General features: G+C 39.0%; 1 protein-coding gene across 3 annotated transcripts in view; it reads right to left on the bottom strand.

Moving 5' to 3' along the window:
* CWF19L1 (CWF19 like cell cycle control factor 1) overlaps positions 1–26031 on the bottom strand; it is a 33740-nt gene extending 7709 nt beyond the window's left edge. The window contains exons 1-10 of one of the 3 annotated variants that reach the window (XM_030334818.1): positions 24530–26031; positions 21954–22038; positions 20879–20957; positions 19660–19761; positions 16644–16858; positions 14281–14399; positions 6532–6616; positions 4804–4944; positions 1834–1948; positions 996–1075 (exon numbers count right to left, since the gene is read on the bottom strand). In XM_030334818.1, the coding sequence (XP_030190678.1) occupies positions 996–1075; positions 1834–1948; positions 4804–4944; positions 6532–6616; positions 14281–14399; positions 16644–16858; positions 19660–19761; positions 20879–20957; positions 21954–22038; positions 24530–24552 (1044 nt within the window). In that variant the 5' untranslated portion in view covers positions 24553–26031. Of the gene's footprint in view, positions 1–995; positions 1076–1833; positions 1949–4803; positions 4945–6531; positions 6617–14280; positions 14400–16643; positions 16859–19659; positions 19762–20878; positions 20958–21953; positions 22039–24529 lie in introns of those variants that run through there. The other 2 variants (XM_032595185.1, XM_030334819.1) reach the window with 2 other exon arrangements.
* Between the last annotated feature and the right edge of the window lie 250 nt (positions 26032–26281).

Here is a 26281-nt window from a genome sequence, read left to right as displayed (position 1 = left end):
ATTCAGTGCTTACCAAGCAACCCTGTAATTATTATCTTGGGTTCCCAGTTACCCACACTAAGAATGTGGATATGGGTATTCTTCTCTTAGGAAGCTATATCCTCTATTACAAGGCAAAACTGAGAATTTATCACTAGTCTTTTATGTAATTATTTAGTATGAATCAGTAAGAAGGTCAAGAAGTATATGAAACCATCGCCCTAGGAGATACACCTATTTGTCAGAGAGGGAGGTAGGGAGGGGGCAATCTTGTGAAACTGGCACTACAAAACCACAGGAGAATTACTATAATCAAAAACACATACAATAACTAATATTGGAAATGTGGAAAAACAGGAACCCTCATACATACATACACATACACCGCTGGTGGGGATATAAGATGTTACAGCCATTTTGCAAAATAGTTCAGCAGTTTCATAAAAAATTAAACATAAATTTACCAGCAATTCCATTCCTAGTTATCTATCCAAAAGAAATGAAAATATACGTCCAAAGATACGCATGCGAATGTTCATAGCATTATTCCTAATAGCTATAGAGTGGAAACAACCCCAAGCCCATCAACTGATAAATATATAGAATGGAATACTATTTGACAATAAAAAGGAATGAAGTACTGATACATGCTACAACATGGATAAGCCTCAAGAATATCTGCTGAACATAAAGAGCCAGACACAAAGACCACATATTGTATGATTCCATTTATATGAAGTGTCCAGAAAAGGCAAACCTATGGAGACAGAAAGTAGATTAGTGGCTGCCTGGGGCTGAGGATGGGAATGGGGATTAACTGTAAACGGGCATGAGTGAAGGACATATTCTAAAACTGTGTTATATGATGGTTGCACAACTTGGTAAGCTTACTAAAAATTGGTGAATTATTAAGGTGGGTAAATTTTATGATATATAAATTTTAACTTTATTAAGTTAATAAAAAACAAACAAATAAGGATGTCCTTCTCTGTAAAAGGTCCGAGGAAGTAACTCACATGTGTGCCAATGTTGACCACCAAGTGCTTTTCCACTTCAGGGCTGGCAAGGCAAAACCAGCAAGGTCCTGGAGGCTGAGCTTCATATGGAAGAAAGCACATGTTACTATGGTGCAAGCACTCCAACATTTAATCACCCTGTAGAACTCAGCCTTGTCTGATCTTTACACCTTGCAAAGATTCATATACAGCACTGCCGTAAAGAGCTGGTCCTGCTGTGCTTCTACTGTGACCCCCGCGATCCCAGCACTTTTATCAATGAAACTAACCTGTATTAGAAAAGCTCTGAATTTGCAATCAATTCACAGGTGGATAACCACAAGTGGATGACCACATACTGACCAAAGTAGCATTTAACTGGCAACAGGCTGCAATGACAGACCACTAAACTGGATGTCAGGAGTCCCAATTCTAGCCCCAACTATGCCACTGGCTCGCCACATGACTCTGGGTAATAAGTCTACTCCAACAAGGTCAGCTTCTTCAACTTTGAAACAAGGAGTGGAGAAAGAGGGTATCAATGAAATAACCTTAAATTCCTTTTTTGCCAGTTTGATTATTCTATTATTTTATGAACCTCGTGGGTTTTGTAGGCTCTTTACCTCGTATGTTTTATAGACATCCAGGGAAGGGAAGGAACTTTCCCCATAGTTCTTTCAAGAACAGCTCAGACATTCTCAAAATCAGGCCATCTTAGTAGTATTTTATTTTTGGTCTTAATGACCCATTGTACAGTTTTCCTCTGCCAGAAGAAGCTCTCTTAGCAATGCCATGTCCCACACAAGATCTGAAATAAGTCACTGCTCACACAGGAGACTTCAGGAACCAAGATACTTACGAGGTTTGCGAGGTTGCTTTGGGTGAGGAGAAGACTTGCTATCTCTGCCTGTAGATGAACGCTTCCTTCCCTGTTTTTCATTTAAATCAAAGAAAAACTGACAGGCTGATTCTTCCTGAAATGGCCAAAGGCAGAAGAGTAAATGTTATTAAACTAATCTTTAGACAAGGAGTCAACCATTCATATACAAGGGAACATTCTTGCCATGTCATATCTATCTTGCCTCCTGGCCCTTTCTACCTACTCTAGATAAGAAAAATATCTTCCTAATCCTGATGCCTGGACTCTCAGTCATACTTCTCAACACATACCCAAAATAGAACCAAATCCATCTTTTTGTAAAAGCAAGTTAAAATGTAAGTTATAGAGCAATTCTTGCCTAAAACAAAGCAATACAAAGCCCTCCAAATGCCTTTTCCTCTCTCTTAGTAGCGCGTTGGTGTAGCCCTACAATCTCACAGGTCAATCAAGTCAAACTGAGCTTTAATTAAAAAGATGAGGAGGCTGTCAAAGAGGTGAAAAATCTACACACTGAAAACTATAGAAAGCTTATGAAAGAAGTTGAAGACACAAAAAAATGGAAAAAGATTCCATGCTCCTGGATAGGAAGAACAAATATTGTTCAAAGGTCAATACTACCCAAAGCAATCTACATATTCAAAGCAATCCCTATCAAAATAACACCAGCATTCTTCACAGAGCTAGAACAAACAACCCTAAAATTTGTATGGAACCAGAAAAGATCCCGAATAGCCAAAGCAATCTTGAAAAAGAAAACCAAACCAGGAGGCATCGCAATCCCGGACTTCAAGCTGTATTACAAAGCTGTAATCATTAAGACAGTATGATACTGGCAAAACAACAGATACTCAGATCAACGGAACAGAATAGAGAATCCAGAAATGGACCCACAAACGTACAGCCAACTAATTTTGACAAAGCAGGAAAGAATATCCAATGGAATAAAGACTATCTCTTCAGCAAGTGGTGCTGGGAAAACTGGACAGCAACATGCAGAAAAATGAACCTCGACCCCTTTCTTACACTATACACAAAAATAAACTCAAAGTAGATGAAAGACTTAAATGTAAGACAGGAAGCCATCAAAATCCTCGAGGAGAAAGCAGGCAAAAACCTCTTTGACCTTGGCCGCAGCAACTTCTTACTCAACACATCTCTGGTGGCAATGGAAACAAAAGCAGATATGAGCTATTGGGACCTCATCAAAATAAAAAGCTTCTGCACAGCAAAGGAAACAATCAGCAAAACTAAAAGGCAACCAACGGAATGGGAGAAGATATTTGCAAACAACATATCAGATAAAGAGTCAGTATCCAAAATCTATAAAACTTCTCAAACTCAACACACAAAAAACAAATAATATAGTGAAGAAATGGGCAAAAGACATGACTAGACACTTCTCCAAAGAAGACATCCAGGTAGCCAACTGACACATGAAAAAATGCTCAACATCACTCATCATCAGGGAAACACAAATCAAAACCACCATGAGATAACCCCTTACACCTGTCAGAATGGCTAACATTAACAACTCAGGCAACAAGAGATGTTGGTGAGGATGCAGAGAAAGAGATCTCTTTTGCACTGCTGGTGAGAGTGCAAACTGGTGCAGTCACTCTGGAAAACAAATGGAGGTTCCTCAAAAGAAATTAAAAATAGAACTACCCTACGACCCAGCAATTATCCTACTAGGTATTTATTCAAGGGATACAGGTGTGCTAGTTTGAAGGGGCAAATGCACCCCAATGTTTATAGCAGCACTATCAACAACAGCCAAAGTATGGAAAGAGCCAAAATGTCCATCAATGGATGAATAGATAATAGAATACACAATAGAATATTACTCGGCAATCAAAAAGAATGAAATCTTGCCATTTGCAACTACGTGGAAGGAACTAGAGAGTATTATGCTAAGTGAAATTAGTCAGTCAGAGAAAGACAAATATATGATTTCACTCATATGAGGACTTTAAGATACAAAACAGATGAACATAAGGGAAGGGAAGCAAAAATAATATAAAACCAGGAAGGGGGACAAAAACAGAAGAGACTCATAAATATGGAGAACAAACAGAGGGTTACTGGAGGGGTTGTGGGAGGGGGATGGGCTAAATGGGTAAGGGGCATTAAGGAATCGGAATTATTGTTGCACTATATGCTAACTAACTTGGATGTAAATTTAAAAAAACAAATTAAATAAAAATTTAAAAAAAGAAGATGAGGTTGTTCAAAAAGAAAAAGGTCTGCAACGCCTGGGTGGCTCAGTCGGTTGAGCATCTGGCTTCAGGTCAGGTCATGATCTCACATTTCAAGGGTTCGAGCCCCATGTCAGACTCTGCTGACAGCTCACAGCCTGGAGTCTGCTTCGGATTCTGTGTCTCCTTCTCTCTCTCTGCCCCTCCCCTGCTTACACGCTCTGTCTCTCAGAAGTAAATAAATGTTTAAAAAAAAGAAAAGAAAAGAAAAAGGTCTAAGAAAGTGGACAATGCATACTAGTCAGGGAACTTGACACTCCTTGCTTTAATGCGGGAAAAATTAATTTCAGAAAAGTCTGCTATTAGGAAATTTCTTCAGAGTGAGTCCTATTTACCCGCTAGCACTTGTTATAAAATCACAAATTACATTGCTTCCAAGCTGTTGGATCCTTGCCTGAAAAGTTAAAGTCTCAACTTTGACAAAGAAAGACTCAACATTTGCAATGCTAACACCCAAGCCAAGTTTAGACAAGGACGTAAAATATGAAACTGTTAACCCCAAGCTACAATAAAAAACACTGCACTTACGTGAAATCTACTAAGCCTTTCTAAACACCATCATAATTTCCCAAGGAAAAAAAAGATTTAGATTCTAGGGATTAAACTGGTCTTATGAGCTAAACTATAACCAGGAAAAGCACGTATGTAATAGGCAGTCCTGCCCGGAAAATACCACCTCTCAATCAGAACATACCTCTGGGGCAGGAATTGGCTTTCCCATGGATGCTTCCTTCCCAGATTTTCTGTAAGGGTTTTCAGTAACATCAGGAGGCTGTTTTACCAGTTCTGCTGCATCCATTAGTTTCATGGGAACAATACTGAATGCATAAAGATACTGTGGAGGAAAAAACAAACAAACATAAGATTAGGGAAAATACCATTTATCCAAATGTAACCAACCTAATTTATTCACAGAAGCTTCAGAAACTGAGTAAAAGTAAAAGAACAGCAACTGGCCTGTTTATGACTCAGAGAATACACAATAAATCAAATGTTAATTTAGTGATCTCTGTAGAAGCTAACCAAGGGCTGATGAAGAAACAAATCAAAGCCCTAGTCCTTACAAAAATCAGCTTTTACACAAAACTACAAGGCTCAGGTGGGACTTATTCCATAACCCTTGCAGACACCCTGCTTCTGTCTCTGATTCCTTTATCTTTGTGTACTTTTTGTTAACAGAATTGTGGCACTGCCATTGTTTTTTCCTAATGAAAATTAAATTAGACACCTTAATATTTCCCTCTGATATTATACAATTTCTGCTGCATATGCTGATGGGTTTTCTTAGGGACTAATAGCAAAGAAGTAAATATTCATACAGGTATCTAGGCACTCACACTAATGGCACAGATACTGAAATCTTTAGATGAGACAGGAATAGATATTTAACCTCAGTACTGCCCATGGAAATGCAACTAATTAACAATGACACACCATCTTTCATCCATCACATTGGTAAAAGTGTTAATAAAAATTTGACACTACTCCGTGAGTATACTGTTGGTGAGGGTATAAACTGGAACAAAATTTTGAGATTAATTTAATAATGCTTGCCAAATTTAAAAATGTCCCTACTTTTTGACTATAGCCAAAGACTTTGAATTGCTTAGGGCCGAGGCTAACATGGCCCTGAGAATAAAGCAATAGTAAAATATCATAAAAATAGTGAAAATACTCTGAGTGCTACAATAAAAAAAAATCACAAATCTAAACTTACTAAGAACACTTTGGGCTTAAAAGTTTAAGAAACTACGGGAAAAAAAATATGTCCTTGCTTATCTTTTCTGTGCATGTGGTTTATGACACGTTACAGAATAATCTTCACATTATTTATCTGGCTATTCTTCCCTTGCCTGATTGTTCTGATTTTAGCTGTCTCAATCTACAATATCCTGCTTTTGACCCTAGAGAATCAGAAATGCTCACAGGGAAGTGAGAAAAATAACATACTTTTCTGGTATATTCTCTTTCATTCACCTGCACTGTTTTCCAGTACAAAGATAGATTCCAGGTATCACTAAGATTTTCCAAAGCCAAGAAGCGGTTAGGTAAATCCTATAAAGGCTTCTATTATTTCTGCTAAATGAAGTTGCTAAAAGAAACAAAGCAAGAGTACCATCTGAGGGCAAACTCATGAATACTTACAAAGACAACTACATGGATATGGGAAGAAAGGAACTTCATTCATTTGAAATTTTGCCTTTGTTCCACCGGGCCTATTTTCCCAAACGCTTCTCTAAAATCTCCTACAAAGGACCCAAGGAAACCTGACTTTTTATTATCACATCTTTAGAAAGGAGTCACTAAAGTGCTGGAACCTTGCAATTGGGGAGAAGAAAGATCTGAATGCTAAACTGGCAAGAAAAACATTTATCAGGCAGACAATGAATATTAACCTACCATCAAATACTCAAATCTTTACCTTTTTCTTTTCGGGATTTCCAACACTTGCCAAAGCTATGAACCTGGTGGCATGCTGTGCGGTTTCCTGCAGAACGATGTGGTTTCTATAATATATTTGACAGATAACAGATTAGCAACAAACTTTACTTCTGACTTAGTTATGAAATATGTACACTCCATAGGACCACAAGAGAGCACAGGTTGTAAGTCTATCACCACCAACATAATCTCAGAGGTTACCTATAAATCTAGTAAGATACTCACCCCTACTTCACAGGGCTATTGTTAGAAAAAAATGAGATCATATATCTGAAAAGCACAAAAACTCCAATATTTGGTTTTAAAAGAGTTGTAAGATTGGCAAAATGTTGATAATTGCTTAAATTGGGTAATGAGTATAGGAGGGTTCATTATACTATTTTTTTAGTGTAATAAAAATCTATAATAATAAAAACAGGATGAAATGAGTTTTAAGAAGAAAAATATGCTTCAATAGTAATTTATAGTATGATTTCATTTTTCTAGAAAAAATACAGGAGTGTCTATACTTTACAGAAAAAAAAAGTAACTGAATACACCAAAACACTTCTTCGAGCTTTTCTATGTTTTACAAGTATCCTACATTAAGCAACTTTTAAAATTAAAAGAAAAATGTTATGGGTTATATACATTTTTTATTTTTAGCAAGTTGACCATTACATACAGATAGCAACCCTTAGAGCTCTTTCCTTATGCTACCGAAATTTCCTGAATCATCACAAAATATAATTGTATTTTAAAAATCTAGCATAGTACCATTTTTTATAAGCAAATACACAAATATATGTTTTATATTCACATCACTGGAAAGGAAATAAGCCAAAACACAGTTTGTCTGCTATAACCTGTTTCTTTAAAGAAAGGAAGTACATTCATAATTGGCATAAGGTGAAAGTCATGCTGCTTCATATGCAACTTTTTCCAACTTTTAAAATGACTGAAACAAGTTTAGCCACAATGAAATAGAAGCTTTAATAATACATCAAGACATTAAGGAAAAACAGCTGAATGTCCTGCACAAGTGTCTTTCTTTAGAGCAAGCAGTGACTAGGGCAGTGGCCTCAAGAACTGCTAGTACTTCCCACTGTTAAGACTATCCAGGTGTGGTAGGCAAAACAATAGCCGCCCAAAGATGTCCACGTCCTAATCCCTATAACCTGTGAGTGGTAGCTTACGTGGCAAAGAAGAACTAAGGTGATAGATGGAATCAATCAGTTGCTAATCAACTAACCTTAAGATAGGGAGATGATTCTGAACTACCTCGGCAAACCCTACATAATCACAAGGCTCCTTAAAAGTGAACAGGAGCTATGTGGATCCTGAGAAACGTAACAGGAGAAACTCCCATGGGGGAGGGGAAGGAAAAAAAAAAAAAAGAGGTTAGAGTGGGAGAGAGCCAAAGCATAACAGACTCTTAAAAACTGAGAACAAACTGAGGGCTGATGGGGGGTGCGAAGGAGGGGAGGGTGGGTGATGGGTATTGAGGAGGGTACCCTCAATGTTGGGATGAGCACTGGGTGTTGTATGGAAACCAATTTGACAATAAATTAAAAAAAAAAAAAAGTGGAAGAGGAGGGGCGCCTGAGTGGCTCAGTTGGTTGAGCTTCCGACTTTGCTCAGGTCATGATCTCGCGTTTGTGGGTTTGAGCCCCGTGTCGGGCTTTGTGCTGACAGCTCAGAGCCTGCAGCCTGCTTCAGATTCTGTGTCTCCCTCTCTCTGCCCCTCCCCTTCTCACGCTCTGTCTCTCTCTCTCAATAATAAATAAACATTAAAAAATTTAAAGGGGCGCCTGGGTGGCGCAGTCGGTTAAGCGTCCGACTTCAGCCAGGTCACGATCTCGCGGTCCGTGAGTTCGAGCCCCGCGTCGGGCTCTGTGCTGACTGCTCAGAGCCTGGAGCCTGTTTCTGATTCTGTGTCTCCCTCTCTCTCTGCCCCTCCCCCGTTCATGCTCTGTCTCTCTCTGTCCCAAAAATAAATAAACGTTGAAAAAAAAAATTAAAAAAAAAAAAAAATTTAAAAAAAAAAAGTGGAAGAGGAAAACACAGGCCTACCTCAAGAAGCAAGAAAAATCTCAAATATACAACCTAACCTTACAACTAAAGGAGCTAGAAAAAGAAGAACAAACAAAACCCCAAACCAGTAGAAGAAAGGGAATAACAAAAATTAGAGAAGAAATAAACAAAATAGAAACTAAAAAACCAGTGAAACAGATCAATGAAACCAGGAGCTGGTTCTTTGAAAAGATCAAAAAAATTGATAAACCTTTAGCCAGACTCATCAAAAAAAAAAAGGACTCAAATAAACAAAATCAAAAATGAAAGAAGAAAAATAACAACCAACACCACAGAAATACAAAGGATTATAAGAGAATATTATGAAAAATTATATACCAACAAACTGGATAACCAAAAAAATGCATAAATTCCTAGAAACATATAGCCTCCCAAAACTGAATCAAGAAATAGAAAATTTGAATAGATTGATTACCAGCAATGAAATTGAATCAATAATCAAAAAACTCCCAACAAACAAAACATCCAGGACCAGATGGCTTCACAGATGAATTCTATCAAACATTAAAGAAGAGTTAATACCTATTCTTGTCAAACTATTTCAAAAAAAAGCTCCAAATTCATTCTATGAGGCCAGCATTACCCTGATACCAAAACCAGATATAGACAATACAAAAAAAGAAAACTACAGGCCAATAACTCTGATGAACACAGATGCAAAATTTCTCAACAGAATTATCAGCAAATCGAATCCAACAACACATTAAAAAATAATTCACCATTATCAAGTGGGATTTATTCCTCCCATGCAAGGATGGTTCAAAATTTGCAAATCAATCAGTGTGATACATCGTATCAACAAGAGAAAAGACAAAAACCACTGGATCACTTCAATGGATGCAGAAAAAGCATTTGACAAAGTACAACATCCATTCATGATAAAAAAAAAAAACCCTCAATAAAGTAGCGTTAGAGGAAACATACCTCAACATAATAAAAGTCATATATCAAAAACCCACAGCAAGCATCATACTCAATGGGGAAAACTGACAGCTTTTACCCTAAGGTCAGGCACATGAGAGGGATGTCCACTCTCGCCACTTTATTCAACATAGAACTGGAAGTGCTAGCCACAGCAATCAGACTACAAAAAAGAAATAAAAGGCATCCAAATAGGAAAGGAAGAAGTAAAACTTTCACTATTGCAGATGACATGATACTATATATAGAAAACCCTAAAGACTCCACGAAAAAACTACTAGAACTGATAAATGAATTCAGTAAAGTCACAGGATATTACATCAATATACAGAAATCTGTTGCATTTCTATACACTAATAATGAAGTAGAAATTAAGAAAGAAAAATTAAGAAAAAAATCCCATTTATAACTGCACCAATTATAAAATACCTAAGAATAAAGTTAACCAAGGAGGTGAAAGACCGGTACTCTGAAAACTATAAAACACTGATCAAAGAAATTGAAGACAACACAAACAAATGGAAAGATATTCCATGCTCATGGATTCGGAGGACAAATACTATTAACATGTCCCTACTACCAAAAGCAACCTACAGATTTAATGTAATCCCAATCAAATACCAACAGTATTTTTCACAGAACTAGAATAAAAATCCTAAAATTGGTATGGAACCACAACTGACCCCGAACAGCCAAAGCATTCTTGAAAAAGAAGAAGAAAAATGGAGGTATCACAATCCCAGATTTCAAAATATACTACAAAACTGTATTAATCAAAACAGGATGGTACTGGCACAAAAACAGACACACAGATCAACAGAACAGAATAGGGAGCCCAGAAACAAACCCACGATTATATGTTCAATCAATTAATTTTTGACAAACGGTATTGGGAAAAGTGGACAGCCATATGCAAAAAGAATGAAGCTGGACCATGTTCTTACACCATACACAAAAATAAACTCACAATGGATTACAGACATAAACATGAGACCTGAAACGATACAAACCATAGAAGAGAACATAGGCAATCATTTCTCCGACACTGGCTATAGCAACATTTTTCTAGGTATGTCTCCTAAGGCAAAGGAAACAAAAGCAAACAAACTATTGGGACTACATCAAAATACAAAGCTTCTGCACAGCAAAGGAAACATCAACAAAACAAAAAGACAACCTACTAAATGGGAGAAGATATTTGCAAATGACTTATCTGATAAAATATATAAAAAGCTTACATAACTCAACACCAAAAACACAATCCAATTTAAAACAGACATTTCTCCGTATGAACAGCCATTTCTCCAAAGACATACAGATGGCCAACAGACACATGTAAAGATGCTCAACATCACTCATCATCAGGGAAAGGCAAATCAAAACCACAACAAGTTCTTTATACCTGTACCTTTATACAAGTACCTTATACCTGTCAGAATGGCTAAAATCAAAAACACAAGAAAAAAGCATTGGCAAGGACGTAGAGAAAAAGGAACCCTCATGCAATGCTGGTGGGAATGCAAGCTGGTGCAGCCACTGTGGAAAACAGTATAACAGTTCCTCGAAAAATGTGAAGTCGATTTATTACATGATCTAGTAATTCCCCTAATGGATATTTACCCAAATAATACAAAAGTACTAATTCAAAAAGATATATGCACTTCTTCGTTTATTGTAGCATTATTGACAATAGCCAAAATATGGAAGCAACCCAGTGTCCATTGATTAATTAATGAATAAAGAAGATGTGGTATATATATACAATGGAATATCACTCAACCATTAAAAAAATGAAATCTTGCCATTTGCAACAACATGGATGGAGCTAGAGTGTATTATGCTAATTGAAATAAGTCAGAGAAGACAATACCAAATGATTTCACCCATGCTGCAATTTAGGAAACAAAACAAACGAACAAAGAAAAAAAAAGAGAGACAAAAAACCAGACTCTTAAATACAGAGAACTGATAGTTACAAAGAAGCAGGTGGGGAGATGGGTAAAACAGGTGAAGGGGATTAAGAGTACACTTACTGCAATGAGCACTGAATAATGTATAGAAATGCTGAATCATATTGTACACTGAAACTAACATAACACTGTATGTTAATTACGTTAGGATTTTTTAAAAAAAGTAGATGAGGGAAGAGGAAAAGTCAGAGGGAAAGTGACTACAGAAGGTTAAGAGTGACAACATTCAACCACAGTTACTGGCTTTAAGATGGAGTAAGGGGGCCGTGAGCCATGGAACACAGGTGATCTCTACAAGCTTAAGAAGGGAAAAAACCATTCTCCTGTAGAGCCTCCAGAAATGAACATAACCTGGCCAACACTTTGAGTTTAGCCCAATGAAACCTGGGTCAAACGTCTGACCTACAGAACTGTAAGATGATAAACTATATTGTTTTAAGCTACAAAGTGTGTGACAATTTTTACAACAGCAATAGAAAACTAATACTACAGGGAAACTGCAAGTACCCATAAAAAGCTGTGAAGATGCTTCCCTCATTTATTTTAAAATAATAATGACTAATGAAGGTTGCTACCTCTGAATGGTGTTTTTAATGATGATAAACTGTTCCTCAAGGGAAGCAAAACACTCACAATAACACCCACAACACAGGAATGCAAAGCATGGACTGACTGTAATACCAGGTGCAAATGTTAGTGGAAATTTACCTATGTTAGTATTTGTATCGTGCTGGTTATGGGGTTTTGTTATTGCTCTGGTTGAAAACTTGTACAGGCTTGTCTTTTTTTTAACAGCTTTATTAAGATCTAATTCAAATACTATATAATTCAGCCATCTAAAGTATATAATTCAATAGTTTTTAGCATATTCACAGAGCTGTGCAACCATCACCACAATCTAATTTTAGAACACTTTTATCACCAGTAAAAGAAACCCTGTACCTATTAGCAGTCACTCCCATTTGCCTCCAACCAGCCCCTGGCAAACAATACTCTACTTTCTACCTCTATGTATTTGCCTACTCTGGACATTTTATAATAAGTGGAATCATATAATATGCGGTCTTCTGTGTGTGTGGCTTCTTTGATTTAGCATAGTGTTTTTAAGGTTCACCCATGTAGCCTATCAGTATTCCATTCCTTTTTCTTGAATAACATTTCAAAGTATGGATGTATCACTTTTTCTTTACCCATTCATCACATGATGGATATTTGGGTTGTTTCCACTTTCTGACTATTATGAATAAAGCTGTTATGATCATTTGTGTACAAATTATTGCATGGGCTAGTGTTTTTATTTCACTTGGAACAAGAGTGGAATTCCTGGGTCAGACAGTAACTCTATATTTAAATCTTTTGAAGAACTGCCAACAGTTTGGCAAAGCGCCTGCACCAGCAATGACACCAGCAACGCATCAGGGTTCAGATGCTTCCACATCCTCACTAACACTTATTACTTGCCTTTTTGCTTGTAGCCATCTTAGGGGATGTTAAGTGGTATCTCACTGTGGTCTGGATTTGGATTACCCTAATCGATAATGACATGAGCATCTTTCATGTGCCTATTGGCCACTGGTATGTTTTTCAGGGAAATGTGTATTCAGATCCTTAAAAGTTGGATAGGTTAAAAAAAAAACCGTTGGATAGGTTTTGAGAGGCTTGATAACCTCTGTTTTTAGTGCATGATTTCAGAAAACAATAGGCTTTTCTATATGGTGATAGAAAAGGCTGTATTATTTATGATTATATCTTAGGCTTTGAGATTATAGGGAAAGGATAGGTTATTTTTTTCTTTATGACAGAGAGAGAATGTGCACATGTGTGTGGGGGGGGGGAGAGGCAGAGAGAGAGGGAGAGAATCCCAAGCAGGCTCTGAGCTGTCAGTGAGGAGCCCAATGTGGGGCTTGATCCCACAAACCTCAAGATCATGACCGGAGCCGAAATCAAGAGTCAGACGCCTAACCAACTGAGCCACCCAGTCGTCCCAGGAAAAAAGTTTTTATAAATTATTTTAGAAATTATCCATGCTCTTTACCAGTGAAGATAATCCAGAGCTAACTTAATTCTATCCGTTAGAAAACACTGGTTTATGGTCTCTGTAAGACATGCTTTAAAAACTCCACTTCCAGGGGCGCCTGGGTGGCTCAGTTGGGTTAAGCATCAGACTTCTGGCTTCAGCTCAGATCATGATTTCACAGTTGGTGAGACTGAGTCTTGCATTGGGCTCTGCACTGACAGTACGAAGCCTGCTTGGGATTCTCTCTTTCTCCCCCTCTCTCTGCCCCTCCCCCTCTCTCACACACACTCTTCTCTCTCTCAAAATAAACATTAAAAAAAAAAAAAAAAACCCCACCTCCAAACTCAAACTATGAAAAAGCAAAAAACAAATTGATACAAGTTCTTGATTCTTAAACTGAAATACTGCTGACATGCTTATGCTGAGAAATGAGTTTTCAAGACTGTACAAGGAGTACCGGTTTGACCTAATGTGCTGTGCTACGTAAAGCAGTGATGATTAATACTATGATAACAGTATTATTACTTCAGACGCTCAAACTGTTAAGGGGCTGTATACAGTCCAATCCCTTGTATTTCTAATTAGGAAACAAACTCAGAAAAGCTGAGTAATTTGAGAGCCACTCACTTTGGTGCCTGAGTAACCAAAAGGAACGAAGATGTTACATGGCTAAAACGAACAAGAGAAGTTCCCATAGAAGATCCAAGGCAAATTCTTCAAAAAGCCAAAATAATGAAATGCTACTCACCGATAGGGAAGTCTCTCATAATAGGTCTTTTCCAAAGCAGCAAAATGGTATCTTGGTTTCAAGTCTGTGGCAAGACCGGAGATCAAAGCAGAGCCACATTTTTTGGTATCCACTTCTCCCTAGGAAAAAGAAACTCAGTCATCATAACAGACCTAGGAGTTATCAAGAAATGCAAAGAAATAGGACAATTTAAATGTCTTTGAAATTTTTATGTCGATACAAATGTAGGCAGTAGGATTTGGAGAGTAATATCCACAACTTGTGGCAATCAGAGAAACCTCAAACACAGAAGAGGAAGCAGGCTATTGTTAAGTGCAGAGAGGACAACTGCAGGAAGCAGGGGTTAAAAGGTAAGGTGAGCCCTCCATACTAATACCCAAAACAGGGTTTATTCTAATCTTTTTGGAAAGCAGGCTCTCTCTCTGGAGCCCACAGACTATGCTTCTATAATCTGCGTTGTTACACATCCATAGTTCTGACAATGCAGACATTCAGAGTCAATGCAAAAAAAATAAAAATTAAAAGCTAGCTTCCAGGGTCCTTAGGATCCATAGAACATCTGGAATGGAATATTCAATGACCTCATGACATAACCATGCAATCCTTTATTTTGCTTCAGTCAAGAAAGGTGTGGTTTGTGGAAGGCACAACCACACCCTGGTCAAAGTTTGTAACATAAAGTTCATCAAAAATATCAACTTTATTCCCCAAACATCCCTAGCTTAACAACAAATTATGTGATGTCTCATTCATATTACTCATGAACTTAAGAGAAGGTATTAGCTGCAAATAAAGAAATTACCAAAATTAGTTTTCTACTAAGTAAAGCAAGAAATTCCTTTTTCTTATGCTCACTTCCTTCAAGTTTCTGCTGAAGTGCAGGGAATCAGCCTCGAGGTTAGTCGTAGTATCTCAGAGACTGATAAACTGTATTGTTTTCTCCCCTATAAAGATCATATGTAGTCTTTTATAAACTTTAATCAAATCCTTTTGTTAGCACCCCCAAAATGAAGGGGCCTCATTTTTCCCATCCTTCCTCACAGAGTATTATACGTGTCTTCCTCCCTTCCACCGGCAACTTAGTCCTCCTCCTATCTTCCCTAGCTTTGCCGTACCTTCTCACTGCAACCAGCACTGCCCCTTGAATTCTAGATGAAAACAGCCATGGATTGATGGCAGGGGAAGACAGCACTGTCCCTTTTCCTTTCAACACCCCACCCCTGACAAGGCCTGGTATCTTGTTGGCTATTTTGGTCCAGACACATCGTGAAGTTGGCAGAGAGTGGTCTACAAGACCTTTTTCTGGATCATTACCGATAACTCTGCATCTACTAATTGATACTTGTCTCTAAATGCATTCTTAGGTTTCCCTTCACTGAAACTCAGCTGATGCTTTCTGCCCTCATATACAACCTTTCAAGATCTTCCTTAGGCTTATTTCCACCAATGTGATGGTGGTCACTCCCCAATCTGATACACATCCTCTTTTAGACTGTTTATTAAAATATTAAGATCAAATGCAATGGTGAGCTCCAATGCATCCCAACATTAAGGCTTTCACATTAGAGAAATAACAAGTTTTCAACATTTCTTTTCCCATCTTTAGATCAACTATCTTTGATCTCATAATGATTCCATTAAAAAAAATATTTTGAAGTGTGCCTGAATGGCTAAGTCAGTTGAGTGTCCAACTCTTGATTTTGGCTTAAGTCATGATCTCCCGGTTGTGGCTTTGAACCCTGTGTTAGGTTTGGTGTGAAGGATGAAACCTACTTGGGACTCTCTCTCTCCTTCTCTCTCTGCCCCTCCCCCCACCCCTTTCTCTCTCTCTCTCAAAAATAAATAAAATTTAAACTAGGAAAAAACTAGTTAAATTAAACTAGTTAAATTTAAACTAGTTAAATTTAAACTAGTTAAAAAAATTTAAACTAGGAAATAAAAAAATATTTTAAAAGCCAAAATACTACAATGTGCAATGGAATGTGGGGAGGAGAGGGGGGATACAACTAAATAGCTGCCACTAGCTGTAAATCTTTTAACTAAAAATTAGTAATCCCTCAAAACACATTAAGAGGAAGCTTGAAAGAAGGTGCTTGATGCAGAGAACATAATTTAAAGAATAACTCACTTATAATTAGAATTTTAGCAATCTCATCTGTGAATGGTGCTTTCATAAGATCAATCTGTTTTAAAGTTTTTGCTTTGGTTAATTGATATACTTTTAAGTATCCTGAAACAATTTACAAAAAATTTCTACTGAAAGGTCCTAAGAGCTGAAATATTCAATATAAAGAGCAAAAAGAGCCCAAAATAAGCCAGTGCAATTTGCTTACAGAAATTCCAACTGAACAAGCACTACTCACAGAAGAATTCCCAAAGTTCCCCACATACTTGGGCCATGGGGATGTGAGCAAGATATCAACACCCTTAAACTGGGATGTTGAACACAGCATTGTCCTCAGGGAAGACACATCCTTGGGACTAAAACTGTAACCTGGGACTGGCTCATCTACGGACTCTGTCCCACTGAGGTACACAATCTGCAGCCCCGAGCTTCCAGTGAAGATACCTTTACGACCTGGGTTCAAAGAAAAATGGACAAGTTTTAGTCAAAACTGCAGAAATGTTATTATGGTGATGAATCTCTCTCCCCGCCATGACTTGCCTACCTCCCTGCCATTCTGCATGTCTAAATAAGCACAGACTCTTCTAGAGTCCCTCTTCTGGCTGCAGGGTCTCAGTGGTGGATGGCTACAACTGTGTTCCTGTTCAGGGACAGCAGCCCTTATGTGGAGGCCACTGGAGCCCATGGGCCAGTCTGTTTACCCCAGATGCCTTACAAATGAAAAAAGTTGGGAAGCAGTGATTAAGAAAAAGCCTTCCTGTCTTCTGGAAGAGATTCTACATGGATTAAAAGAAACCCAGGGGTGCCTGGGTGGCTCAGTCAGTTAAGCGTCCGACTCCTGATTTTGGGTCAGGTCATTATCTCACAGTTCCTGGGATCGAGCCTCGCATCGGGCTCTGCACTGACAGTGCAGAGCCTTCTCGGGATTCTCTCTCTCCCTCTCTCTCTGCCCCACCCCTCATTCTCACTATCTCTCTCAAAATAAATAAACATTAAAAAAAAAAAAAAGAGGGGCACCCGGATGGCTCAGTCAGTTAAGTACCTGACTCTTGATTTCAGCTCAGATCATGATCTCATAGTTCATGAGTTCGAACCCTGCATGAGGCTCTGCACCAACAGTGCAGAGCCTATTTGGGATTCTCTCTCTCTGCTCCTCCCCCACTCAAACTGTCTCTCTCTCAAAATAAATAAATAAACTTTAAAAGAAAAAAAAGAAAAAAAGAAAAAGAAAGAAACCCAGACACTTGGACCCAGAGAGACATAATAAGAAAAAGGAACTGCAGTTCTGAGAAAGTTCAGTCTAGAATACACATACTCTTCATGCAGGCAGCGGCTTCCAATGGATGGAAAACATCTGGAAAGAGCAACTGGGAAAAACTTGAGACTCTACCCTTTTTTAAATTTATTCCTGGCTTGGGCCCTTGATCCTGTTTCTTCCTGCTGCCTTCAAGACCTTGCTCTGTCAATTTTCACCTTCCTTTCACCTACTCAGTCTCCTCTTCTCAGCTGGCTCTTTCCACTCAGAAAAGAATAAAGTATTAAACATACTAATAGACATACTAATTACTAAAGGAACATGCCAATTAACACACATACTGATAAAGGAACACAGATACTAATAAAAAACTAATAAAAGAACTCACACACTAACTGAAAACTCCTTTCTCTTCTGTTTCCAATTTCTCAAAAGAGCAGACCATGCTCTCTAAGTGCTTTACCTCTTAGTTCCTGAACCCACTGTACTCTGGTTTCCATCTCCCACCATTCTCGGAAAGGTCATGAATCACCCTGTAACTGTCAATGGTCTCTCCTCCCAAATCAGTCTCTCTTCACTTAGAGTCTCTGAACTTGACAATATCTTTACCTCCCCAAACACTGCTCTAATCGCTTTCAGCGATCCTGCCTGCTGCCTAGATGAAGATATACACCCCCACCACAGCGTGGTGCTTTCCTTCTCATTTTATTTCCCCTGAAACAATTTGATCCTTCTCAGCTTTGTTTTCCATCTTTAAGGGACCAACTCCCCAAAACCTATTTTTCCACACTGACCTTGTTGATATACTCTAGAAAGATCACTTCCAATGACATGTTGGATGTACTGCCAACACTTCAAGCTCACTATCACATGTTCACTATCAAGTTCATTGTTTGCTCCTCCTACTGGACCTCAAAAAATCTCTTTCACAGAAATAACCTAGTACCTCCATGCTCTTTCCACTCCTGGCACTAAATTCATGTGTTAAATGGCTGCCATAAATACCTACAGCAGAGGTCTTAATCCAAATCTAATAACTACTGTGAGAGCTGCCACAAATTCAGGCATATGCTAACACCTACAACAAAAGGATTTCAAAATGTGTACCTTGCAACAGTGGTTAAAAACAACAACAAAAAATCCATCCCTCAAGTTTTTGCCTAAAGGAGCCCCATATGATTGAAGCAAGATGAGATAAGATTGTTTACATGAGGGCCACAGCCAGACGTAGAGAATAAAGGTCAAGATGGACTATGGTGGGGAAGGATGGGGAGGACACTTACAGCAAAGGAAATGTAGAAGCTTTCCAGAGAAGTAAGAGACCAAGAAAAAAGAACTGTGAAGAGCAGTGGAGTCATTTTAGGAAAAAATAAGTTGAATGATCCAAGAAGTCATAGACTGACAGCAGGTGAGGGGAAAGAAAAAACAAAATCTGACAGTGCTTTTTTAAAATGGCCAGGCATTAAAAGAATCACTAAAAGAGATTCAGGAGGGTCAAAAGGGAACAACTTTAACCCAAAATTAAAAAGTGGACCAAGAACCAGAGAAAGGACAAAAGGAGTGAAAAATGTGAGGATCAGCACCGAAAACTTAAAATCAGCACCAAAAGTTTAATGAGACACAGAGCTAAGCTAGTGAGGATCCTAATAAACAAGTTGTATACATCTAGCAATGTTACATGGTGAGACAACATACATGGAATTTTTTTCAACATAATTTATACCCTAAGTAGTCCCTATACCACAGTCAAGTAGTTTATTCCTCTAGTTGGCCACACGAGTATATATTGGGTTGTGGGAGTACAAGGAGATTGGGAGGAGGTGGGAGAGACTACAAAGAAAAAAATGTCAGAGTCTTAAGGGTATAGACACAGATTTGGGGAAAGAACCCCATTTTTTCAGCAGTAATGGCAGAAGAATTCAGCCACAAATTTCCCAGGAGACTAATTCCTGGGGACACTTTATTATATTCATTACAAACACAAAAAATATGAACTTACCCAGATAAGTAATGTTTTCAGCTAATTCACACCCATCAGCATCTTGGAAATATTTTACTGTTTCCTGGTTATTAGCACCCAGCACATATGTCTGAATAGGAGCTAGTGAGAGAAACAGACATGACACCATATAGTTACCAGATCTGATTTGGAATTTGAGAAGTATTTCCCCACAGAAAAAATAATCACAGCAAAAGTAAGGAGTCTGCAATCCTATCTGTGGAACATATCCTACCCAACCTGTGGCCTATTAGTGTCACTAGGTTGATGAAGTGACATCTTAAAGAGAATGGTTAACGTAGAATAAGGAAAACACAAATCCCTAAAGAGCTTCATGAAAGAAAGAAAGAAAGAAAGAAAGAAAGAAAGAAAGAAAAGAAAAGAAAAGAAAAGAAACACTCAAACTAGAAAAAGGAAAGGACACATATGGTCCATTTCTTCAATTCCTGCCTTAGAAGAGAATTATTTCTTTAAACCAAATCCACCCAAACTCAAAATGTGAACATTTTAAAAAACTTTATTTTTATTTGAGAGACAGAGAGAGAGAGCGAGCGAGCATGCACAAGCAGGAGAGAGGGGCAGAGGGGGAGAGAGAGAGAGAGAATCTTTTCTCTTAAAAATATTTATTTCGATAGAGTATGCCGCATGCCTGCATGAGGAGAGGGGAGGGGAGGGGAGGGGAGGGGAGGGGAGGGGAGGGGAGAGGAGAGGAGAGGAGAGGAGAGGAGAGGAGAGGAGAGGAGAGGAGAGGAGAGGAGAGGAGAGGAGAGGAGACAGAAAGAGAGAGAGAGAGAATCCAAAGTAGGCTCTGCACTGTAAGCCCAGAGCCTGACTTGGGGGCTCGATCTCATGAAATGTGACAGCATGACCTGAGCTGAAATCAAGAACAGGTCACTTAACCAACTGAGCCACCCGTGCACCCCGAGAGAGAATCTTAAGTAGGTTCCATGCTCAATGCGTAGTTTGACACAGGGCTCAATCCCACAACCCTGGGATCATGACCTGAGTCAAAATTAAGAGTTGGACACTCAAATGACTGAGCCACTCAGGCACCCCCAAAATGTGAACATTTAGATGCACAGGCATCCTTCCCAGCTCAACGTGGAGCTCAGAGGGAAATTCTTAAATAACTACTACATGTGAAAAACAACCCATCAAGAACTGTGTAACTTTGAAGCTTTGTTAGAACTCGTTTGTTAAATAAAAATAATTTCTATACCTTTCTTGATGCCAGTTTTATACTCCTCCCATTCAGCATCTGGAGTGGAGCCAAAGAAATTTCCTACACACAACAGCAGCTAAAATGAGTTTTGTAAACAGATATATGAGATTTTTTTTTATCAAATAGTACATAATTGATAGTTAACATAATTCAGCTAATTATCCTACTTAATGGCCTCATGCTAGGTTTTTTTTCCTTAATCAGTCTGCAGAATCTCAACACATAATTCTTTAGCAGCAATTGCAGAAGTTAATTTGAATCTATAAATTAATAAATTTTGGCTCACTGGCTATCCAATTCAAATTAGGGATGGGGAAGAGGGGGTCAGGGAAAGATGGAGAAATCTACTTCCACGAGTCTCTCTCCAAATACAAATTTTTAAGTATTAGATACCCTGGGAAGATACAGGATACAAAAAGCACATTTCTTGCCTGTTATCTTTACTCAATCTTTAACCCCATGAATAGATTATCGCCATACCCAGAATACTCTTCTGTATACTAGGGGTCTGCAGTCTAGTTGGCAACCCCATGTAACATTTAGATAAGGCTCTTCGGTCTGTGAAGCATCTGCACATGTTATCTGACTTAATCCATACCATACCCTCAGGAAATATTCCCAAATTTTCATTTCCTATTACTCTGATACTTAACACTATATTCAGCTATCTGGAGCTAGCTTAAATCTCCATGGATGAGCTTTCTTTCCATAAACTTTATATTTCAGTGTAGATTTAGATTTGATTCCCAAACCCAGTGATTAGAATCACCTAGGGACATTTTGCTCATCTGTTTTCAGTTTTGTGGGTAGTAAGAAAGTAACAAGTATAAAAGTATAAAAAGTATTAAAGGGGGGGAGTATTAAAAAATTCAAAAAGTATAAAAAGGTAAAGAGGTCTCCCTTTCCCTATCATTCTGTAGCTACTAAGTTTCTGTGCTCACGAAAGGAACTCAATCTAACCAAAAAGGGAGAGTATGTGTTCAATCGAGAAATGAAAAAAGAAGTCCACACTTTATTTTACTATGTTTGACTATAACAGTAAAATTAGATTCAGTAAAAGGAAATGTCTTACGTCAAAGTTTCCACTTTTCTTCTGAATTGCTCGAACTCTATTGAATAAAACATCAAACTTTCCTTCAACATCTCCACAAGCCAAGCTGCAAAGGAGACAAATGTTACGGCAATTGAGGAAACGTGAATGGGCCAGCTGGGTTTGTAACATGTTAGTCTTTCTGGATCAGGCAGATATGTGACCCAGTCTCTGGGTTACCAGAGGTTACCAGAGAGGTTCAGTGCATGTGAACTATTACTGACCACTAGGCAGCTCCACCTAAAGGTCACCAAAACCTTCAACCCATCACATCTAAAAGTTAGCTTCACCTCCTCCAAAACTGAACCAGCTTCTTCTCTTCACTTCCCAAGCTTTGTGGATGGCTGTATCACCAACTGGGTCACCAAGAGTCACAAGTCCCCCATCCAGTCATCAAGTCTCATCAATTCCCTTTTCCAAACATCTTTCACATTCATTCCAGCTCTTCCTTTCCACTGTTACTATCAATCATCCATTCAACAACCATATACTGAACACCTGCAATATGCTAAGTGCAATATGCCCAGAACTGTGCTAAGATCATGTTAGGAGTACAAAGAGGAGAAAGACTCAGTTCAAACCTCAAAGTTGACAATCAGGGAAAGGGAGATACTCTGATACAAATTTGTATGAAAAAGGCTACAACAGGAGGCATGCATAAAGTGTTAAGGGGCAGAAAGGTAGAAAGTGGCAAGAGCTGAAGTTTATAAAGAAGAACTGGCCTTAAATTGTGACGTAACTTGTTCTATCATCTCATTTCTGAGTTTTTGTAATTCTGACTTAAGTTTTTCTATTTCTCATACCATTTTTTAATGCCTTTGAACTCATCCTGAAATATAGTTCTTATTGTTTTGTCAGTACGTCTTTCTGGTATGTCCATATCACTTAACATTTTTTTTTTTAGTTTATTTATATTTATTTTGAGAGCTGGAGAGCAAGCAGGGGAGGGGCAGAGACAGAGGGAGAGAATTCCAAGCAGGCTCCATGATGTCAGCACAGAGCCCGATGCAGGGCTCAAGCCCACGAACTGTGAGATCATTACCTGAGCTGAAACTAAGAGCCGGACGCTTAACTGACTGAGGCATCCAGGCACCCCATCACTGAACGTTTTCAAGCTGGGTAATGACACGTTTCAGAAAGTTCATTTTAGTAACAGAGTGAAGGATGGTCTGGAGGAACAAGTGATGACAAGCAAGAATATCACCAAAAAGGGCAATACTCAATGAAGACGAAAAGGACAGAAACAGATGAAAAATTTAGAATTCTGAACACCTGAACACAATTTGAATGGTGAAGTAGGGTGGGAAATAAGGGAAGAAGAGGAATGCAGGACACTCTAAGGCAGAGCAACCAAGAGTCCTGTGATAGAAAAGAGGCAGAATCAGAGAGAGATCTAATGAATCTAGTACAAAGTAAGTAGCATGCTTACGTTTATTTCCTCTAATGCCATCTCTTCTTCCTAACCAACCTATATAAAGCCAACAGTTTAATGTTCTTTCCTCAAAAACATTAAAAGAACCCCACTACCGGGGCCCTTTTCCAGTGTTTTCTATCCTGCTGAAGGGCAGAAATTTAGGACCTCACAGTGCCGACTCTTTCTCACAGCCAAACCTTCTCCAAACCCTGTTAATCTCATCTCCTTGATAAGCCTTGAATCCCTGCACTTTTCTTCTGCTATCACTCTAGCTAATCCTCGCTGTCTTCTTCTTTGGCTCTGATTTGTTCTTACACTGCGGCCAGAATCGCTTTCCAAAACAAAAATATGATCCCGCCAAGGAGTTCTTAAACATTTCAATGACTTTAGGATAAAGACAAAAATATTAACCAACGCTCAATCCTCCCTCCCCTGATTCCTCACAATAGGCCAAATACCCCTATTATACTCCCTCCCATAACCGTGAAGTTTCTCTTCCTTTTATAGACCGTAATTATACATTAATCTGGATACTCTGATTAATATTAGCTAAAAACTCTAGGCTCCATTAAGGCAGGAACTCCATCTGTGCAACGTCTAGCACAGTGCCTGGCATACTGTAATTGTTCAATAAATATTTGTTGAGTGGATGAATGGATGGATGGATCGATGTACACTCTTCACCCCAGCGCCTCCTCGCAAAAAAGTGTGCCAGGGCACGAGCCCTATCTATCTAGTCTATTCGTAACTGACCAGGACCCACCGATGGGCCCCACGCCTAGGAGTTTTTGTTCATAAATGGGCTGTGGGGAGAAGTGAAGTGTAAATGTGTCAGAGGCCAGGGCGGCCTAAGATGGAGGAGACCTAACGCTGGCAGTTTCCGCCTCTCCTAGCCTGGGTCACCAGGACAGCCTCCTCTCGGAAGCGAGGAGACCGGCCCCAGCCAGGCAAAGACGTGATCGGAGCTCACCAGCCGCCACCACCCTCCCACCCCCGCCTTTTCCTCCTCCCTTCCAGTCACGAGAAAGACCCAGGGAGCAGACGCGCGCGCGCGCGCACACACACACGCACACACACACACACACACACACACACACACACACACAGAGGCGCGCGCGCACGGTTCTGATCTGTGGTCACTCACAGGCGCAGCGGTTTCTGAGCCATTTGTGCCAACAGCCTGAGTCGGGGCGACCACCGAAAACGGACCCTGAACCCGTACTCCTCGAAAAACGCGGCGGCACAGCACTAAGACGTGGGCGCGCCCAGCCAATGAGGGTTCGCTTATCTACGGAGAGCGCCGAGGGACAGCAGTCTCTCCCAGTTGTCTGGGTCTCAGAGGAATCAAGGAAGGCGAGCAGTAAAGGAAGGAAGGGGATGTGACAAAAAGAATTACAATTATTTGTTTGTTTGTTTGTTTGCTTTATTTTGGAGCAGTTGAAGTTATCGAGCTGCTAGAACGCTCCTGACATAAGATGGGCCCTAACCTAACCTAACCTAACCTAACCACGTTAGTCCAATGGGCAAGACAGACTGTTCACACACGCTTTTTTTGGTAAGAATAATGGCCATCACCTTGATGCAATAAGTGTCAACATGTTGCCACATTTTCTTCCTTCATCTCTCTCTCTCTCTCCCCTTCAAGGTGCCCAAGCACTTTTATTCTCACTGAATCATTTGAAATTAAATTGCAGACATCAAGAATATCTTAGCATGCATTTCCTAAGAAGGACATCCTCTATATCACCAAAATACCGTTAAGGCACCTAAGAAAATTAATTATTCAATAATATCATCTAATATTTAAAGTTGTCCATTCTCCCCCCCCCCCCATTTTTTTTTTAAATACCTGGGGCTTGTTTTCATTCAGGATACAATTAAGTTTCATACTTGTATTCAGTTCTCTCTAGTCTTTTAAAATCTACAATAGCCCACAGGCATTTTTGGTTGCTTTTCCTGACATTGCCATTTTGGGGGAGTTCAGTCCAATTTGTAGACAACAGTATATAAGAAAATGGAAGCAAAGGAGAGAGTTCCTGACAATCCAGGGGCACGAAAAGTTCAGCCAAGTAATTAAAAATTAACTAGAACATAAATTAGTTTAAGGAAGAACCACAAAGTTCTGGCTTTCCTCCCTTTGGAGGGATTTATTAAATTCCCTGGCTCATTAACTATTGACGCCCTGCTTTGATGGAACACTGAGCATGTGTCGTTTCTACTTTTGGGGTAATTCAGCACAATCCAGGAATAGAAATCAAGATTGAATCTAGAAGAAGAGTAGAATTTTGCCAAACACGGGCAGGTAATAACTTCAGAAAAGGAAACAAGAGTGAGATACGAAATTTCATCAGTGGAATTCTATATTATCTTTACACCTTTCTTGCAAATCTAAATCTACACTGAAATATAAAGTTTATGGAAAGAAAGCTCATCCATGGAGATTTAAGCTAGCTCCAGATAGCTGAATATAGTGTTAAGTATCAGAGTAATAGGAAATGAAATTGAAAAAAATGAAAGAAATAGGGGTCTTGATCCATGCTAAGAGGTCTGGCTATAGAATACACATTCTTCTCATGAGCATGGAACATTCCTCCAGGACAGATAATATGTTAGGCCACAAAACAAGTCTCAACAAATTCAAGTACAAATTATATCAAGTATCTTTTCCAATCACAACGATACGAAACTTGGGCACCTTGGTGGCTTAGTTGGTTAAGTGTCCAACTCTTGATTTCAGCTCAGGTCATGATCTTGAGGTTAATGAGATCCAGCCCCACATTGGGCTCTGTGCTGACAGCATGGAGCCTACTTAGGATTCTCTCTCTCTCCAACTCTCTCTCTGTCCCTCCCCTGCTCATGCATGAGATGTTGCTCTCTCAAAATAAAAAATACTTTT

Source organism: Lynx canadensis, chromosome D2 (genome assembly GCF_007474595.2).
Source record: "Lynx canadensis isolate LIC74 chromosome D2, mLynCan4.pri.v2, whole genome shotgun sequence".
NCBI lineage: Eukaryota > Metazoa > Chordata > Mammalia > Carnivora > Felidae > Lynx > Lynx canadensis.
This window is presented reverse-complemented; position numbering and strand designations above follow the sequence as displayed.